General features: G+C 37.8%; 1 protein-coding gene and 1 long non-coding RNA gene across 2 annotated transcripts; both read right to left on the bottom strand.

The window, feature by feature from the left end:
* Window positions 1–303: 303 nt before the first annotated feature.
* On the bottom strand, window positions 304–9,723 carry LOC110004505 (uncharacterized). The gene is made up of 13 exons (XM_065954352.1): window positions 9,646–9,723; window positions 9,324–9,350; window positions 8,905–9,195; window positions 8,245–8,535; window positions 8,084–8,161; window positions 5,324–5,383; window positions 5,081–5,152; window positions 3,394–3,480; window positions 3,167–3,185; window positions 2,002–2,033; window positions 1,860–1,876; window positions 707–755; window positions 304–599 (listed from the first exon to the last, which is right to left on the bottom strand). The coding sequence occupies exons 1-13, from the start codon at window positions 9,677–9,679 to the stop codon at window positions 595–597; spliced, it is 1,062 nt and encodes a 353-aa protein (XP_065810424.1). The 5' UTR covers window positions 9,680–9,723; the 3' UTR covers window positions 304–594.
* Window positions 9,724–13,229: 3,506 nt separating this feature from the next.
* LOC136178902 (uncharacterized) lies at window positions 13,230–16,417 on the bottom strand. Its single transcript, XR_010666204.1, has 6 exons — window positions 16,368–16,417; window positions 16,141–16,159; window positions 15,203–15,234; window positions 15,061–15,077; window positions 13,633–13,681; window positions 13,230–13,525 (listed from the first exon to the last, which is right to left on the bottom strand). It is a non-coding gene; the product is annotated as an uncharacterized lncRNA (long non-coding RNA).
* Window positions 16,418–16,932: the final 515 nt, after the last annotated feature.

Here is a 16,932-nt window from a genome sequence, read left to right as displayed (position 1 = left end):
TCATCTATCGACCCTCATAATCATCCCTTCATCCAACTTCACTCATTACTTTTATCTCTGCCATGCTCATTACGATATTCATTCTAAATTCAGATTTTTCTTGGCTTGGTCTTTGAACATATAGTTGTGATAGATTTCTGTCTCTATGGTGGTTTCCTCGTTCTCCTCTTTGTATTGTATTGTAGTGTGTTTGTATTTTTTCCCATCCCTTTGTGTTTAGTCAGGGTACATATGTGGATCATGAACACTTTAAAAACAAATATCAAGCTGAAGTTAACATGAAGAGCAGAAACATAGTTTGTTGTTATGTAGGATATATTTATTATTTCAAACATTGTGATACAGGAGATGTTATCTTCTAACTTTATTCAGTTTCTGATTTCTTTGTTTCTATCAATGCAGTAGACCAGTTCACCGTGCTAATGTCTACTTTGATAAAGATGTTATTCATTTAAGCAATGAAGCTGTACATGAGAAATAAATGTGATAATGATACAGGAAACAACATTTTCCTCTGAGCTAATGTCAGAGAGTTTTGAACACTCTGTATCTCTCTGAGCTGATGTAGCCTTCATCTCTGAGGTGCTGCAGTTTTCACTCTGAGAGAAATAAGAAGCAGACACTGCTTAGTCGCCCTCACTGAGGTCTGAATACCTGCCAGCATTTTGTGTTTTTTCTTATCAAGTTATGATGTTTCTCAACTCACCAATGTTGCATTCATAGAAGACGATACTGTACGTTTCATCATAACCACCCTAAAAATAAAAAATAAAGTATAAACATACAATATGTCCAAATCATCTTAATGATCATCATCATAGTTTCAAAATCACCATCATTTATTCAGACTCTCAGTATCACCCACCCTCTCCTACCAACAATCACAGTCTGCCTTTAGCTGTCCTATTAATGAAGGGGGACCAGCGGCCTCCCCACCTTGACGTAGGAAGCAGGCCAGATTATGATCAGTAAACAATTATGTGTCCCATCACTATCTCCATCAATAAATCTTATTGTGAAGTGGCTCAGTGCAAGAGTTGGTCATCTCTCAACCAGAAGGTTGGGGGTTCAATCCCCAGCCCCTGCATCTACATGTTCGATGGGTCCTTGGCAAGACACTTAAGCCCAAATTGCTCCCACTGCTTCACCAGCGGTGTATGAATGGGATAAATTACTGCCTCTGTCATCAGTGTGTGAATGTGTAGGTGTAAAAGTGCTTTGAGAAGTTAGAAGAAGAGAAGGATGCTATACAAGCTCAAGTCTATTTTTCGATTTACAATAAACTGCATCTGGAAGATTTAGAGGTGAATCGACTAAACTTTCATAGATTTCATCCCAATAATCTGTCACACAGGGATAAACTGCTTCAAAATCTATTGTGTTATGAATAAAGGAAAATAGTCTGTTTTCTTCAAATGAAAGTTATCTCAGATTTCATAACAGCATGTCTCTGGGGTTAAAAAAATGTTTTTATATTGATTCATGATGTTTACAACAGATCAATAGTTTGAATGAAAGGGTATCAGAAGCTCAAAACAAGACAACAAATAATGAGAAAAGTCCATCCTCTCTGTCTTTAGCCTGCTCCACCTTTCAGACAATGTGTGCTCAAACAGGCTGTTTGGAGATTTTCTCTTCATGACATCACAAAGAAACTTCACAGATATGTTTGGGGAGCTCTGAGATTTATTTTAACTTTTTGAAAAGGAGTATAATATGTGACCTGTAATATAATTGTTAATTAAACGGGTACAGGGACTGAACCTTGATGATGTTTTTGTTGTTGTGGGAATTACTGTGTGCTGGAAAATGTTACAGTTGAAGCAGGTTTGACATTTACAATCATTGGTGAGACTTACCATATATTTGTGATCATCTAAAACAAAGACAATTAGCATTTTAATACAGTGAAGTGTATACACAGACATGTAATTAAATGTTAAACCAACATATTCTATTGTATTTGGCTTGGTCTCTTCAATACAGGAGTGAGCTACATACCTTTGGATTTACCTGCAATGTTTGCTTTTGTTCTGAATGAAAAAAAAAGACATAATAGATTGGGTTTGGTTAAAAAATATCCTTACTGAAGAGGAAGCAACAGCACAGAACACATTTCTCAATGTATTGTGTTAAGTCTGATCCACACTTAGGTTTTCAACATCATAACAGATATTTGAGACAACAACAATCACATAATGAACAGTTTTGATCCTATAGTGTGCAGAGCAACGATATGACCTAAACACTAACACTGTGACGCTCTCAACCTGCGGCAAAAATCCCCCAAAATGATTTACAAAGAGAAACATTTAAAATGATTAAGTCTCATCATCACAGTGTTTCCCACATAGAGGAAACTCTAGAGAGTGAGAGAGAAATCAGCCGGTACATCCCCGCTGTAAATGCACCGATTCCTTCTTTTAATATTTTACTGCAGCTGCTGTCCTGCACTCATAGTTTATGATGATTGTTGTGATACGCGTCATCATCAGTAAGCCTCCACACACGAAGATCATGTGATTACAGAATATCGAGTGAAACATTTGAAATGCAGGTCATCTTATTTGAGCATCTTTAGCGTACTTTTAATGTGTGTGTGTGTGTGGGTGTGTGTGTGTGTGTGTGTGTGTGTGCGTGTGTATGTGTGTGTGTGTGTGTGTGTGTGTGTGTGTGTGTGTGTATTTGTGTGTTTGTGTGTGTGTGTGTGTGTGTGTGTGTGTGTGTATATTTGTGTGTTTGTGTGTGTGTGTGTGCGTAGATAAGAGAATGGAAGGGAAGTAAAATTAACAGATTAAAGTAGTTTATGACACAAATTATAATAAGTAAGAAAAAAAACACAATTAATATAAATATGTTTTGACAAACATTAGGTTTATATATAACCAAACCTAATACAAACAAGGTACGATGACTTTTTATCGGATTCAGCATGGTTAATTATTGGATGGCGTTCTGAACTAAAAAAGTTGTCACTATTACTCTGCTGACTCACTTTTATATAAATATTTGCTGATTCAGCTTTCTCCACTGACCCAATCTTTTCCTGATGCCTTTGATTTATCTTTTGACAACTTGTTGACCAACTTATTGTTTTCACATGTTTGTATCTGAAGTTCTTCTTCTACATGTTGACCAAATATATATGTGAAATAAGTTGTCTTACCTTTTGGAATCACATTTATCTAAAAAAAAAAAAAAAAAGAAGTAGTTATTGGTATCAGCAAGCTTCCACAAAACCCTCTTAACAGGAATACCACATGTTAACTACCGCCAGCTTCCTTTAAGAGAATCAAAAGTTGTTTCATATGAAATATTTTCTTCAACTACAAATGGGTGTAAATAGTTCCCAGTATTTTTTTTATTTGAGATATTAATGATTTGTCATTTTACCAATTCTGCTCTGAGCAAAGAGAAGGGCCAATCCCAGCAGGAGGACACCCCCCGTCACAGCTGCTGCGATCACCCACATGATCTTCTCTGCATTAAGAGAAGAGGCAGTTAAAAAGTGTCACCTTACACAGGTTACATTAAACGACTGAAGACTAAGGGCACGCTCACACTAGGCAAAGTTGTCCCTTACCGTGCTTAAAGGTCCCATATTATGCTTTTTCTGGTTTTATATGCTCTTTAGTGTATTTTCCAAGTGTCCTGTGCATGTTTAGGCACATCTATTTGCAAAAATTCAGAGTCTTCTCCTACGTCCTCATGTTAGCTGCAGCATTAGCTGCATGTAACACTCGGTTCTAGCCTCCCTCGAAAAAAATTTGCCAGTGTGACATCATTGTCAGTGTGATACCACTGATCTAAGCCCATTGGCTCGTTGTGGCAAGCCCAGCAGCTCATGTTGCACGCCCGTTAACTTCTGTAGCACGCCCACAATATGCCGTAGCCTGCAGTAGCACAGTAGTGCTAAGGTGCTAATGTTTATGCTCCCCTTGGAAGGAGCCAAAGTGGTTGCATTCCCAATACGGTAAAAGGGGCGTGACATTTCCGAGAACCGTGCTGAGCGACTGACCAATAACGGCAGAGCCGACCAATCAGATCAGACTTGGCACACGTGGGGACTCTGATTGTGGGCACTTCAGAGCCTTAGAGAGAGAGAGTCAGAAGCGAGCCAGTGCATGGAGCGGCAGTACATGAAAACAGACACTTTTTTAAAACTTTAGCTATTGTGAACATACTTTAGTAGGTACATAGATTAAATATATGAACCCCAAAAAGGGCAGAATATGGGCTCTTTAAGCAGGATAGCCACCCCTCCCCATTCCTCCACTGGCCTGCACTCACGCTGCTCCAGGACTAACCGGGCCTGAGCACGGTACGGATTGCCGAGTGTGAGTGCGCCCTAACACAGCCGTCTCCACAACAACAACACTGGTGTTTAGCACAAACAGCCACAACAAGACCTACAACCAGCCGTACTACGACTGGATTAGAGACATGTTAACATTCTTCACACCAAAGTGAACACCTGAAGAAGAACTATTGTCAAAAAGCATGAATTTCTTCTCCTCTCTAATGTTCTGTATGCACAGATGTTTTTTAAAGCCATCTGGGGGGAAAATGGCTCTCTAGAGACTCTTGCAGGATTATTAGATTCACCCAAAGTTGAAACCATTTTGACTTGGTCCAAGCTCGAAACATCAGTCAGGAGAATTTATAATAAATCTCATCTTAACATCTTAACATTTTGATTTACTAAACATGGTCTACTCTTCTTTCTCCACCAGATGCTGCATAGAGCTCATATTGTATCTGTTTCCTTAAGGCCTAGTAAATAACATTAAGACTGTACTGTCTATACTTTTCTTGAACAAAACATGGAACAACAAATGTCTTAGAGCCTCAGAGGAGTGAATTTGTCTGATTTTGACGAGACTTGCATGTCAACGTCATCAGTATATGAGTGTGTGGGTAAATATGTTGAAGTTGTGCTTTAAAGACTTAACAAATGTCAGAGAGCACCACATGGGGGTTCATGTATATAAATCACTCACATTAGACCAACCAATAAGCAACCAGTATGTAAGAACAATCTGACAGACATTTAAGTTGTCCACTTTGTAAAATACGTTACCTGATTCTGGTGTCCCTGGTGTTTGGGAGGTAACAGTGGAACCACCATTTATACTTGTGCCCATAGTCCAACCTGTTCCATAAGGAAAGTACATTTCAAAATAAGTTTGTTTTAAAGGAGTCACCAGAGTAGAAGCAACAGAGTTTGGAACAGTCAGACCTGGCCAATAAAAATACCTCTTTAATTTTTTACAGGTCATCAAAGTTGTTAATTGAAGTTTTCTTAAATAATAAAATGTTCTACCTGTAGTTGTGACAAATGATGGTGTTTTCTGGATCCTGCTTGACTCTCTCTCCACAATACCTACAGTAGCAGGAGACAGATTAGGGCTGACCAATTCCTACTTTCTAGATTGTTAGGTGACTTTTCTTAGCAGCCTTGATATTTGTTAATTAGTATTTGTACATATGTTAGTATGAATCTTAAAGATGGGCCGGGATGCATAACTTAGTTTTTTTAGGTTGATGCTAACACATACTGGAAAATGCCATTAACTGGCTAACTTAATTAGCACTGCAATAATTTAAACTTAGGAAACAATATATTTTATTTTACATACTAAACAAACAACACTGTAGTCACTTGACTTACAGGCTTGTATAAAACTAAACTCTATGGAGACAAACTTAAAACTGCTGACTCATGCTAGTCTGGTCTCAATGCTCTGATCTAGTAACACTGCATGACTTGCTCTTAATGTCTCAGTTCACGGGACATAACTGAAACATTAAGAGTGTTTCAGCCCAGCTTCTCAGTTCAATTTTGACTGTGACACAGAGGATAATGGCGGAGGCACGGTGGGGATGAGAAAGTCAGGCATCAGTCTTGTAGGGGACTGGTTGCTGCCACTTTTCTGCCTGTGCTGAACTATTGTGATGTGAAACATATGCACACTGTTTCTCAAAGGTAACTCTGGACTCTGTATCACAGAGTTCTGCGGTTCATCACTCCTTTCATCACTTCATTTTCTGTCATACCTCCTGACCTCCATCAGTCAGATGAGAAGAGGAACTCATAATCTTCTCACAAACTTTCCTCGCTGTCTGTTCCAAAAGTGGGAACTGAACTGGGGAAAAAGTTGTTTAAGTTTGCTGCCCCTGTTACTTGGAAGGAATTACATCTGGAATGGACAGATGTGCAAAAACTGGAATGGCTGTTTAAGTTTGAATCATTTTGTTTCAAAAGCCTGGAAAAGAAGACAGGATATTCTGTTTAATTAGTTTGACTTGCTTTTGCTTTCTCTTTTTGTTTCTTACCAATGAACATAGTTTACCTAATGCACTCTGATCCTGGAATGTTTTAATTTATGGTGTCACGTAAGCCCATGCGGGCTAGGCATATGAATGTATGTGTCAAAATAATGAAATAAAAAAACTTCAAACTACAAACATACCTGAAACCTAACTAGCTGCTCTCATGTTTTAAGAGGATGTTAAATGACTTGGAAGAGGACACATCTGGCCGTAGATGTTCCCTTCTGATATATGCATGTTTGTGGGCGATATTAACAACTATTTGAGGATTAAATTTGTTATTTTGTATATTTTGGTTTTTAATAGTTATGTATTATATTAGTATTTAAGGCAGCATGTTGTTTGTCAGAAACTCTGAAAATTGTGCTGCTGCCTGTCTTGGCCAGGACACTCTTAAAAAAAGAGATTTTTATTCTCAGATTTTTTTTCTGATTAATTAGTATAAAGGGTCACTCAATCAATTCTGACTTTTAAAAACAAACACACTCTTAATTAAATCCTGAAACGGGCGAGCAAATTTAAAGATGAGTCTCAATCAAACCTGTCAGAATTGTATTCTTAACAGCTGCAGTTTAAGGCAAGCTCTATTATCCAAGACAAGTGGCTTCTTCACTCTATCTGTCAGGTTGGTGTTCAGTTGATAGAGTCCATCGTCTCTCAACCGGAAGGATGGAGGTTCGATCCCCAGCTCCTGCAGTTACATGTCCGATCTTACACTTTTGATTTGTTGTCTGTGTAAGGACTTTGCTCTTTGAAAATGTTTGTTCTAATGTATTCTGTCTGGTCTTTTTAACCTTGAATTTGTTATGTGTTGTGTGTATCTAATGGAGTGCTGAATCTCCTGTCGTGCACAACAAATTAATCTATGAAGGTACAAATAAAGAAACCTTGAACCTTGAAACTTGAACCTTGAACCTTGACTATAGCTAGCTGCATACAGATGGCTTCCCTCCACTGCTTTTTTGCAGAAGCTCTGCGTCCTGGGCAGCTTTGCTTTATCCTCTATAGGATTAATAGCATAGCATAGTCATCTCCTCCAACCCCCATCACCAGGATGGATTGTGAACTCCTCAAAGTAATACTTGACTGCCTTATTGAAGTTTAACCCATGCAGATTTTTCTCAAAATCCATCTTTAGGCCAATGACTCTGTATCTCTATACTCGTGTCCTCTGGGAAAGACGATTTCATTATGATTTCACCATTATGCCAACGATGCTATAAATATTAAGATATTTTAGCAAAACCTGAAAAAAAACCCTCTCTGCTTTGGCTGATGGAGAGGACTATAAAACTTTGATGATAAAACCCAATAATAAGGAATCAACTGTCCTCTCATAACTGTTAATAACTGCTTTGTCGCTATCCAAAAGTGGATTTATCTTAATTTTCTTGATCCTAATCCTGACAAAACTGAAATATCATTTTATTGTAACAGATACCTTCACCACTGAAGTTGATCAGTTAATTGGCTCGTTTCAACCAAATATCAAATCTTGGTATCGTCTTTGACCAACGTATGACTTTGACCATCATACCACTAAGTTTGTCCAGGCAAACTCCGCTGTGTGGGACTTGTTTAAAGGATAAATCAGGAGTCTGTTGGACTTGAATGTCTGAAAAAAAATACGTTTTAACAGGAGTCTGAAGTTTAAGTAAAGTGTGGGACTGTAGTTTTATGTGACAGTGCTAGTTAGTAAATGACGGTAAAAGTGAAAGCAACACTGAAATATGTAGTAGGCTATACTCACCTTGATCAGCAGGTAAAGTTACAATAGAAACTGAGGTTGTCAAAGCGCTGACACTCTCCTTGTTTGAGTTTGTCTCACCTAAAAATAAAATGTTTTGTTCATGACATTTACACCACAGGGTTTTTCTTCTGCTGATCCAGCTTGAAGACAGATTTACTTACTTTGAACAGAGACAGAGGAATATTCACTTTCTGGAGATGGAACATTTCTGTCTCCAATCTGAACAGTGTAAAAACATTTCACTTTGACCTCAGCAGGTGAACTCTGATGATCCATCTTCAGCAGCTCACTTCCTGTCAGTGTCTGCAGACAGGAAAATGGCCTCACAGTTCCTCCACTTAAAGTGAAGTAATAACACTGAGACACAGATGATGGAGTCTGACAGTTCAGTGTGACTGAGTCTGTCTCTTTGATCACTGCTGGATTCACCATCAGGTCAGGTTGAGGAAGAGCTGGAAATATGAGCAAATAAACTTGAATAAAATACAACCAAATATAATTACAACTGCAACTCTTCAACCGGTGCTCCCATTAGTATGTTTGTTTTGGTGTTTTTAGGATTAAAAACAATAGAAACAACAGATTGTCTTACATAATCACACTCAAAATAATTATTAAAACACACAAAACAAATGTAGCTCAAATACATATTAAATCTGCAGAAGCATTTTCATTCAAATAAATCAGTTGACAAATGTATACTGGTAGAGGATGCCTTTTGACAATATTCCAACTCTTTAAATCAGACTGCTTGAACCAGTTTGTTTCTTTCTGATTATCACAAAATAATAAATAATATTGACAACACTTGTATTACTCACTTTGTATGCTGATGGAGACTGTGTCACTGTGTGGAGATCGAGCATTTCTGCCTCCACTCTGAACAGTGTAAAAACATTTCACTTTGACCTCAGCAGATGAACTCTGATGATCCATCCTCAGCAGTTCACTTCCTGTCAGTGTCTGCTGACAGGATAATATCCTCACAGTTTCTCCACTTAAAGTTTGGTAATAACACTGAGACACATATGATGGAGTCTGACAGTTCAGTGTGACTGAGTCTGTCTCTGTGATCACCGCTGAATTCACTGTAAGTTTAGGTGGAAGACGAGCTGAAAATATAAACCACGAATATGTTTTATCAAACTCAAACATAAGCTGCACATAAATGTTTAAATTCTTCAGTAGTGCAGCGATCACAGCACAGTTAGACATGAACCATGAGAGATCACAGACTGACCTTCTGTTTGAATCCCATTAAAGACATCTGTTTAAAAAACACAGTGAAAGTAAGGTGACTACATAATAATAACTCCAAGAGTTCACACATTTCAACTCCTCCAACTATTCATTTATTTTAATCAGATGGAAAATTATTAACTGAAACAAAAATATATTTTATTTGTCACAACTGGCAGAACACAAAACACAATATCACCGACTCAAAGCTTAATCACTGATATGATGATATCTGACATGACACATTAACGTCATGTTTCAATCTGCAGAGCTTTATAATAGTCCACAATAATACTGAATAAATCTATAAAGGTTTTACTTACACATGAAGAAGACAAACAGCAGACGTCCGGCCATGATGAAGCTGAACACTGAGACTGTACAGAGGATACGTGTGTGTCTCACTGTGTGGACTTTGTGGTTAATGAGACCAAGTTCTTAAATTAGATACATGAGAACGACAGCTATCAGAAATGAGACCCACTGACAGACAAACCACAGCTTAACATTTAAAGAACCATTTTTAAAAATTGAATATGCCACATTGGAAACTAACATCTGTAGAAAGATGACATAGTGTATGTAGGTGAAACATATGCCTACAGTACACTTCACTAACACACTGAGCTTGTTCATAGTCTGCTCTCACTAAAGACAAAGTTTGTTTCATTTTTTCTTCATTGTTAAAACAGTTTATTCACACATTTGCCTCCTCGAGCTTTATGTTTCTTCTGGTTGTTCAAAGTGAGTGATCTCAAGTTTTTAGTCATTGTATGAACAATATTTTATATACAGTTGTGATAGATTTGTGTCTCTTGTATTATAATGTGTTTAATATTGTAGTTTGTTTTCATTTATTTAATTCTGGAGGTTGCAGTGAACAGCTTTTCAAAAAGCTGTTTCCTGCTAAATGCATTGTAGTTTCACATCAGACTCTGTAGTGGAAATTATCAAGCCATACACTGCCACCCACTGGTCAGATGTAGTAAATATAACAAAATTGTCTTCAAAATCAAGATTGCCTTCACAAAGTCATTCCCACGAGGCTCAGGAATGTCTTTCCAATCCTGTTATTCCAGACAACCCTTTTTTTAATAAAAATGTTTAACCAGGAGAAACATCATTGATATTAAGAATCTCATTTACAAGAGTGTCCTGACCAAGAGGGGCAGCAGCACAACAAACATGTTACAGACATAAAACACAGAGTAATTTCAAACACAGATCAACATGTCCTGAGTCACAGAGAAGAAAAGTCATTATTTAAAGCATCTCGCATTTTCCTCCAACACCTTCAATATACTTTAAAAATGATAAAAAGAGAGACCAGCTCCCCAAGACAAAGATCATCCTGAAGGAGATTCCAGCCAGCAGGAGCAGCGTACCTGAGACTCCTTTTCCCCGTTTAAAGACACAGTTTGGGAACAGATAACAATACGTTTTGTGACTGGCTCGTAGAGCAAAGACCTAGCTTCCAGTCGCATGAATACAATTACACAAGTGTGAGGGAAGCAGGTTAAAGGGATACTTCACCCATTTGCATTAAGCTTTGTATCATTAGAAACCTGGTAGTATTTTTGAATGGTCGTGCATCCCGCCCTCATTTTCCCCTGAGATGGGAAATCTTTGTATTTCTAAGTCTGAAAAGGAGCTTCCAGTGACGCAAAATGACGATTTTTGCATCACTGGAAGCTGTTGTGGTTAGCGGGGTGAAACTACAACGCTAGTTCCTCATAATTTCTACCACTGAAGCTACAGACCAATCACAGATCAGTGGGTGGGAACTCGCTCCCAGAATCTAAACTTAACGTCCGCCATATTGCTTGGAAGCTGTGCTAACAGGCTCTATGGAGAAAGCTGATAATGGCAAAAAAACATAAATATAGCGGCCGACAGGCCGGTCTTGTGTTTTGGCTGCCAAGAGCCCGGCCGCTGTGAGCCCTGCCCCCGGGAGCCCCCGGGAGCCCGGCTGCGACATAAGACCGGCCTGTCGGCAGCAACCATCTTTATATTGTTATATTGCCGCTGCCGGCCACCGCCAGCTCAGCAGCAGAGACATGATGCCTGCCTGTCGGCGGCGGTGAGGATGAGGAGCCGGGGCCGGCTCGAGTTGGGGTGAACTGGTAGTGTCGGTGCTCTCACTGTTTGACGATGGACACAGACATAGAGTCTGTTTTCTGCCATCAATTTCCAAGATCAGTTCTGGAAGAAATCTCTGAATCTGTTAAGGAAATGGTCTTATGTGTTGAAGTAAATATGTCTGTAAATGTTTTTATTACTATATTTTTACTGCTATACTGTATATTTTGGAGAAACTGTAACGATCAAATTTCCCTCTGGGATTAATAAAGTATTTCTGATTCTGAATTAGAGGACCTTAGTGGGAGTGGCCTGCGGTGCATTCTGGGATTTGGTGTCTTTCATCAACATGAGCCAAAAAGACACTTTCTGCCTTTTCACGGCCAACTTCAAAATGTATTTCACATTTCTAATTCATATATGACCCAATGTCAATACAGATTCATGTTTCAACAGGTGAAGTGTCCCTTTAAGTATAGCCTTATAAATAAGGACATGCCAATGATTTTGTCTACTCATGGACAATGCAGGCCAGCCCCTTGATCATACAGTACAATCAAATCATCAATCAATCAGAGGCATAATGTAGCATCAACAAGTCATTTCAACATCAAGTAAAAACTAAGGAACGATATTATTGTTGAAATTCTAGATATTGATTTTAGGTTTGGAGAGACTTTGCTGATCTTAACAATATTTGATGGGGATTCAAACGTTTTTTTGAAATTAATAGATTTATGTTTTTAAACTATGACTTTTGAGAGATTTGTTTTTTACATCCATTATTTTTTCTGTGAATTATTACATACTGTAGGTTTCATTGAAGGTGTTAATTCAGCAAGAGCTTAAGTCTGAATTCAAACCCCAGCTCTCCCACAATGTTTGCTGTCCCACTTTTTAGGAGAAACAACTTCAAAAATGAAAGACAGAAAACCTTTAAAATTCAAATTCAAGAAACTCAAAAGGACTCAATCCAGCCCATTGGACATATGGACACAGTGGATGGCTGTTGCTCAGAAATAGAGTTGGTTGTTTCTCAACAGGAAGGTCAGGGCTTCTATCCTCAGCTCCTGCAGTCACATGCCCGATGTGTCTCTGGGCAAGACACTTAACCCCAAATTGCTCCCAACTGCTTCATTTGTTGGCACATGAATGTGTATGAATGGGTTTAGTTACTTCTGATAGACACGTAACATAGCAGCCTCTTCCATCAGTGTTTGAATGTGTAGGTGTGACCTGCAGTGTAAAAGCTCTTTGAGTAGTTAGAAGACTAATAAAGCACTATACAAGCCCAAGTCCAGTTACTGTTTGCATGTGACAAACAAAATGTGTTTTATAAAGAAACAAAAACTATTTGTTTTTTTTCCATTCATAAAAAAATAAATAATAGTAATTTTAGCATGATGCCCACTCTAGTGGACACTTCTGTGACTTCTTCAAATGTGTAAATAATAATAAAAAATGTCTAAAGTTTTTTATTTAGTAGTATGCTACATTGGTGGATCATAAGTGCTTTGAAAACAACCCTTACATTCATCCCCTCATCTATTGACCCTCATAATCATTCCTTCATCCAACTTCACTCATTACTTTTATCTCTGCCATGCTCATTACGATACTCATTCTAAATTCAGATTTTTCTTGGCTTGGTCTTTGAACATATAGTTGTGATAGATTTCTGTCTCTATGGTGGTTTCCTCGTTCTCCTCTTTGTATTGTATTGTAGTGTGTTTATATATTTTTTCCCATCCCTTTGTGTTTAGTCTTTAACACTTTAAAAACAAATATCAAGCTGAAGTTAACATGAAGAGCAGAAACATAGTTTGTTGTTATGTAGGATATATTTATTATTTCAAACATTGTGATACAGGAGATGTTATCTTCTAACTTTATTCAGTTTCTGATTTCTTTGTTTCTATCAATGCAGTAGACCAGTTCACCGTGCTAATGTCTACTTTGATAAAGATGTTACTCATTTAAGCAATGAAGCTGTACATGAGAAATAAATGTGATAATGATACAGGAAACAACATTTTACTCTGAGCTAATGTCAGAGAGCTTTGAACACTCTGTATCTCTCTGAGCTGATGTAGCCTTCATCTCTGAGGTGCTGCAGTTTTCACTCTGAGAGAAATAAGAAGCACACACTGCTTAGTCGCCCTCATTGAGGTCTGAATACCTGCCAGCATTTTGTGTTTTTTCTTATCAAGATATGATGTTTCTCAACTCACCAATGTTGCATTCATAGAAGACGATACTGTACGTTTCATCATAACCACCCTAAAAATAAAAAATAAAGTATAAACATACAATATGTCCAAATCATCTTAATGATCATCATCATAGTTTCAAAATCACCATCATTTATTCAGACTCTCAGTATCACCCACCCTCTCCTACCAACAATCACAGTCTGCCTTTAGCTGTCCTATTAATGAAGGGGGACCAGCGGCCTCCCCACCTTGACGTAGGAAGCAGGCCAGATTATGATCAGTAAACAATTATGTGTCCCATCACTATCTCCATCAATAAATCTTATTGTGAAGTGGCTCAGTGCAAGAGTTGGTCATCTCTCAACCAGAAGGTTGGGGGTTCAATCCCCAGCCCCTGCATCTACATGTTCGATGGGTCCTTGGCAAGACACTTAAGCCCAAATTGCTCCCACTGCTTCACCAGCGGTGTATGAATGGGATAAATTACTGCCTCTGTTATCAGTGTGTGAATGTGTAGGTGTAAAAGTGCTTTGAGAAGTTAGAAGACTAAAAGGATGCTATACAAGCTCAAGTCTATTTTTCAATTTACAATAAACTGGATCTGGAAGATTTAGAGTGGAGTCGACTAAACTTTCATAGATTTCATCCCAATAATCTGTCACACAGGGATAAACTGCTTCAAAATCTATTGTGTTATGAATAAAGGAAAATAGTCTGTTTTCTTCAAATGAAAGCAGTTATTTCAGATTTCATAAAGTAATGTTTTCATATTGATTTACGATGTTCACAACAGATAATTTATTAAACACTGCCATTCAATAGTTTGAATTGAAGGGTATCAGAAGCTCAAAACAATATTCTTCTTCTAAGTGTTTAATGGGCGCAACACACATACTCAGCTCTGCTGCTCATCCCACAAATGAATGTTTCTTACAAATGTGGCACCATTTAAAAGGGAAATAAACAGGCTTTCAAATCATACGATTTATTGCCAAGGAGCATTGTTACAATTAAGAAATAATCTACCAAACACAAATTTCCTTACTTTTTGTGCGATGTTTATTGCACAAGAAATATATTACTATGTTTTACTAACATTAATATTTGTCCCTAGTGTGTCTACAAACCCCTAAATTATGAGAAAAGTCCATCCTCTCTATCTTTAATCTGCTCCACCTTTCAGACAATGTGTGCTCAAACAGGCTGTTTGGAGATTTTCTCTTCATGACATCACAAAGAAACTTCACAGATATTTTTTGGGGAGCTCTGAGATTTATTTTAACTTTTTGAAAAGGAGTATAATATGTGACCTGTAATATAATTGTTAATTAAACGGGTACAGGGACTGAACCTTGATGATGTTTTTGTTGTTGTGGGAATTACTGTGTGCTGGAAAATGTTACAGTTGAAGCAGGTTTGACATTTACAATCGTTGGTGAGACTTACCATATATTTCTGATCATCTAAAACAAAGACAATTAGCATTTTAATACAGTGAAGTGTATACACAGACATGTAATTAAACGTTAAACCAACATATTCTATTGTATTTGGCATGGTCTCTTCAATACAGGAGTGAGCTACATACCTTTGGATTTACCTGCAATGTTTGCTTTTGTTCTGAATGAAAAAAAAAGACATAATAGATTGGGTTTGGTTAAAAAATATCCTTACTGAAGAGGAAGCAACAGCACAGAACACATTTCTCAATGTATTGTGTTAAGTCTGATCCACACTTAGGTTTTCAACATCATATTTGAGACAACAACAATCGCATAATGAACAGATTTGATCCTATAGTGTGCAGAGCAACGATATGACCTAAACACTAACACTGTGACGCTCTCAACCTGCGGCAAAAATCCCCAAAAATGATTTATAAAGGGAAATATTTGAAATGATTAAGTCTCATCATCACAGTGTTTCCCACATAGAGGAAACTCTAGAGCGTGAGAGAGAAATCAGCTGGTACATCCCCGCTGTAAATGCACCGATTCCTTCTTTTAATATTTTACTGTAGCTGCTGTCCTGCACTCATAGTTTATGATGATTGTTGTGATACGCATCATCATCAGTAAGCCTCCACACACGAAGATCACCTGATGTGATTACAGAATATCAAGTGAACGGAAGGGAAGTAAGATGAGCAGATTAAAGTAGTTTATGACACAAATTATAATAAGTAAGAAAAAAAACACAATTAATATAAATATGTTTTTACAAACATTAGGTTTATATATAACCAAACCTAATATAAACAAGGTACGATGACTTTTTCTCAGATTCAGCATGGTTAATTATTGGATGGCGTTCTAAACTAAAAAAGTCGTCACTATTACTCTGCTGACTCACTTTTATTTCCTAAATATTTGCTGATTCAGCTTTCTCCACTGACCCAATCTTTTCCTGATGCCTTTGATTTATCTTTTTACAACTTGTTGACCAACTTATTGTTTTCACATGTTTGTATCTGAAGTTCTTCTTCTACATGTTGACCAAATATATATGTGAAATAAGTTGTCTTACCTTTTGGAATCACATTTATCTAAAAAAAAAAAAAAAAAAAAGTAGTTATTGATATCAGCAAGCTTCCACAAAACCCTCTTAACAGGAATACCGCATGTTAACTACCGCCAGCTTCCTTTAAGAGAATCAAAAGTTGTTTCATATGAAATATTTTCTTCAACTACAAATGGGTGTAAATAGTTCACAGTTTTTTTTTAATTTGAGATGTTAATGATTTGTCAATTTACCAATTCTGCTCTGAGCAAAGAGAAGGGCCAATCCCAGCAGGAGGACACCCCTGTCACAGCTGCTGCGATCACCCACATGATCTTCTCTGCATTAAGAGAAGAGGCAGTTAAAAAGTGTCACCTTACACAGGTTACATTAAACGACTGAAGACTAAGGGCGTGCTCACACTAGGCAAGGTTGTCCCTTACTGTGCTTAAGCACGATAGCACCCCCTCCCCATTCCTCCACTGGCCTGCACTCACGCTGCTCCAGGACTAACCGGATTGCGGAGTGTGAGTGCGCCCTAACACAGCCGTCTCCACAACAACAACACTGGTGTTTAGCACAAACAGCCACAACAAGACCTACAACCAGCCGTACTACGACTGGATTAGAGACATGTTAACATTCTTCACACCAAAGTGAACACCTGAAGAAGAACTATGGTCAAAAACCTTGTGTTTCAATTAAATCTTTTGGAGGCATTTGAGCGAGCGGGAATTTCTTCTCTTCTCTAATTTTCTGTATGCACAGATGTTTTTTAAAGCCATCTGGGGGGAAAATGGCTCTCTAGAGACTCTTGCA

Source organism: Labrus bergylta, chromosome 4 (genome assembly GCF_963930695.1).
Source record: "Labrus bergylta chromosome 4, fLabBer1.1, whole genome shotgun sequence".
Taxonomy (NCBI): Eukaryota; Metazoa; Chordata; class Actinopteri; order Labriformes; family Labridae; genus Labrus; species Labrus bergylta.
This window is presented reverse-complemented; position numbering and strand designations above follow the sequence as displayed.